Raw genomic sequence first — 3,888 nt, forward strand, 5'->3', positions numbered from 1 at the left:
ATTTTTCAACAAATCATTTCCTTTTTCTTTAGACAAAGATAATAAATAAGGGGCTAATGGTTTGGGTCATGACCACACCCTTAGGATAGTGGTTTTGGATGGTGGATTAGAGGTGAGTTACATGGCACTAACATGGAGGGTCATGGTGGTCATGAGGGTCATGACCACACCCTATAGCCTAATAATGTATTAATGCCCCCACCCAGGGGCGTTTTCTGCCATGTGCCAGCCCAGTCAGTATAGGGGTATTATTGGGCGTTATTGCAAAAGTGACGTAGTGGAAATAATGCCCAATAACCCCCCTTCCAATCATTACACAATTATTTTTTTAATTAAAAACTTAAAATACCTCATTAAATTTAAAAAAAAATACAATACTAGAAATAAGAAAATAAAAACCGACTAAATTAAAAAAAACACAATAGTTTCCGTCTTCGCTTTCTTTATCCTCGCCAACTTCGTCTTTCTCGTCCTCCGTTTCTTCTTCACCCTCAGGTGGGACATACCGAACCGACCATGCGTGTTGTACCAAATCAACCGTTAACGCGGAATGGTACGGTTCGTAACGCAATTCTCGTGCATTATTCACTCTTTCTTCCATTGACGCCTGTGGATGCTCCTCCTGTACGGCTTCCGGTACATAATTCTGGCATATCGCCTTTCCTTCGTCTTCCAAAATCATCTTGTGCATGATAATACAAGCGTACATAGCATCTCTCATTTTTTGCTTGGTTCATGCACGACAAGGATTTCTCAAATACTGTCATCGTTGTTTAAGAACCCCAAAGCATCTCTCAGTGTCTTTTCGTGAAGATTCTTGAATCTTTTTAAAGTGTGCTCTTTTTTCATCGATAGGATCACTAAACGTCTTCACGACAATCGAATACCTAGGATAAATTCCGTCACACAAATAATATCCATGAGGGTAGTAGTTTCCGTTTGCGTAAAAAGGCGTTTTTGGAGCTCTGGCAGAAATTCAGTCCTCTAACAACGGAGATTGTTCAAAAACATTTATATCATTGCATGACCCGACCATGCCAAAGTAAGCCGACCAAACCCAAAGATCCTGTGAGGCAACCGCCTGAAGGATAACAGTAGGTCCTTTTTGGTCAGCCCGTGTGTGTTGACCTCGCCATGCGGTCGGGCAGTTATCCCATCGCCAATGCATGCAATCCAAGCTCCCGATCATACCAGGCAAACTATGCTCAGCCGAATGTACCTCGTAGATCTTTTGAAGGTCGTCCCATGTGGGCGTTCTAAGATAACGCGCACCTTACAAATCAATAATATCTTTATAAAAAACGTATACAAACATAAGCTCAAAAAAAAGAACACTTGTAAACATTATGGTAAAGTATAGGAATTGTACCGCGACAAAAATGCTCCAAGGTGTCTCGCGTTGTTTTCTCGGCCATTTTTAAATACTCGTCGTCGATGTCGGTTGTGTTTACGTAAGCAAGGACTCGTAGGGCCGACGTACACTTTTGAATACCGGTAAATCCAAGTGTCCCTTTCGCATCTGCTTTTTGTTTAAAATAATAGTAGTTGGTTTCCAAGTCGTCGACGATGCGTAGAAACAAACGCTTACTCATTCGGAAATGACACCTAAAAATTTTTTGGTTCGAAAATGTCGGCGGCTCATGAAAATAATCTTTCATCAACCGATCGTGTGCCGCGCGTCGATCTTGTTCAACATAACCTCTTGTTTTAATTTCAGGTTCGGGCCAGCGACAATGCTTCACATATCTCGCCGCTAGTTGACAAGCACTCGTAACCGCCTCTTGCGCGACCTCCTCATCGGTGGTTTCATCGTCGTCCGCAAAAAACTCTTTGTAGTAAAAATTTACCATGGAAGAGAAACTAGGGGAATCCATTTTTTTTTATAAAATGGTAGAATTGTATGAGAGTGTTTGAGAGTTTTGGTTTTAAAATTTGAAGAAGTGTGTATATATATTATATGGGGGAGAATTTAAAAAAGAAAAAAATAAAAATAAAACATAGATGTTGCCAAGCTAGTCGTTACCCCAAGTCCCTATTGGTCAAAATTGTGCCCGTTTAGCGTTATTCAAAAAAAAAAAACAAAACAAAAATCATCCAAGAAAACGCCCGATCATGCCGAGGGGGCGGCGAATCGGCATTTTGGGACGTGTTTGAGCAAGAATTTTGAAAAACAAACGCCCACGTCCTCGAAACCGTTACATGATCATTTGACACCAACCAAACAAACTATGCCAGCTCATATCAACTTTTCACGGGTTCTAGTGATCAAATGGTTTGAGGGCCAGGGGCAGCGTTTCATGCCTTCACTTATTCACTTGGCACTTCCCAATAAATTCTACCATAATTCTTCTCTGGCTTTTCTCCCATCTAGCTATGATGATGGCAAAACCCAATCGCACTGTGATCATGGCAGTTGCAGCAGTGTGATCACATAAACCCATCACGAGAGTGCCCTAATCGCCCTAACTTTCCACACATTTTCATTAGGGTGGATAGAGTGGGTTCGGCATCACCCTGTCGGCATAAATGAAAGGGAGCGACATCATCGGCTCCAACGCATGGGAACTGGTGCTTGCTGGCAACGCCCATTGGAACCATCCGAACCTATGGTTTTAATTTTTAGAAACTAATAATCTTAGATTTTCTTCTATTAGATAGAATATATTTTAGTTCTTATGCATCTATGAATATGGTGTTTTATTTGACGGTTAGATAAACACATGAGAGCATTCACATCTCTTCCATCATATTTACCTTATAATTATATTAAAACAACTATATTTTCTCTATTCTTTTAATTAAATAATATTTTTATACCTTTATTATTAGTTTTTCTTTCTTCTACACTCACAATCATTTTTAAAATATATTAGTAATCACTTTTAAAATATATTAATAAAATATATAGGTGAATAGTGTTATCTCAAATATACTGATAAACAGTAACATTTTTTTCTCCTCTAGTGACAACTATTTTTTGTAATAAAAAAACAAATCTCACGTAATTTGATGTATGGATTGTGAATGATATGATAAAAGACATTAAACAGTTTCTTAATTTATTTATTGTAATTATAAGATAGAAAATAGTGAATAGAATGTCAATGCTCTAACATCATAATCCAGAAATTATTTCTCCTATTTGCTTCGCTATTCAACTTTGTGCTCCTTTAATCATTATATAACCAAATCAAACGATAACACCTTCAATAACTCTTGAAATTATCTCTCCCCCCTTTTTCCGACCGCCGGAGGCTCGACGAAGTGGAGATATTAGGGTTAGTGTGAAAGGTCGCCGTCTTTTCTGGTTTGACCTTTCATACTAACTCGAATTTTCGAACCTTCCATTCGCGGTCTGGGGTTGGGTTAACCTTTCTTTCTGTTTTTTTCGCCGGAAAACAATCAGCTGGAGGCTCGACGAAGGGGAGGAGGTTGGGATTGCGTCAGAGGTTTGACGTGATTCACATATTGGTTGTGGATCAGACTTGACCTGTTATTCTATCTTGATCTCTATTCATTTCCATTCGCCGTCTGGGTATTGTTTCTCCCTTCAATGGAAGAGGAAGGTCCGTGGTTGGACCCTCACCACCTTCGAAAGAAGGACAGAGATACCAATAAAAACAAGGTTGGAAAGGAGAACATCACAAAGTTTTTTGTGACTAACCTGCCTCAAGGATGCACACCCTGGGAGGTTTCGGTATTTGTTAAGGTTTTCGGAGATGTAGCGGGTGTTTACATAGCAAGGAAGAAGGACAAGGTAGGTAACAGGTTTGGCTTTATTAGCTTCAAGAATGTTCGTGACATCATGGATCTGGAAAGAGCTTTGAATGGCACCAAAATGGGCAGTTCTAAGCTCAAGGTGAATGTAGCTAATTTTGTATCAGAAAA

The 3,888-nt window shown here is 39.5% G+C and overlaps 1 protein-coding gene across 1 annotated transcript; it reads right to left on the reverse strand.

The window, feature by feature from the left end:
• Positions 1–763: 763 nt before the first annotated feature.
• Positions 764–1,874, reverse strand: LOC110901001. Its single transcript, XM_022147856.1, has 3 exons — positions 1,370–1,874; positions 1,053–1,272; positions 764–887 (listed from the first exon to the last, which is right to left on the reverse strand). The coding sequence occupies exons 1-3, from the start codon at positions 1,872–1,874 to the stop codon at positions 764–766; spliced, it is 849 nt and encodes a 282-aa protein (XP_022003548.1).
• Between the last annotated feature and the right edge of the window lie 2,014 nt (positions 1,875–3,888).

The sequence above is a fragment of the Helianthus annuus genome, chromosome 13 (genome assembly GCF_002127325.2).
Source record: "Helianthus annuus cultivar XRQ/B chromosome 13, HanXRQr2.0-SUNRISE, whole genome shotgun sequence".
In the NCBI taxonomy this organism is placed as follows: domain Eukaryota; kingdom Viridiplantae; phylum Streptophyta; class Magnoliopsida; order Asterales; family Asteraceae; genus Helianthus; species Helianthus annuus.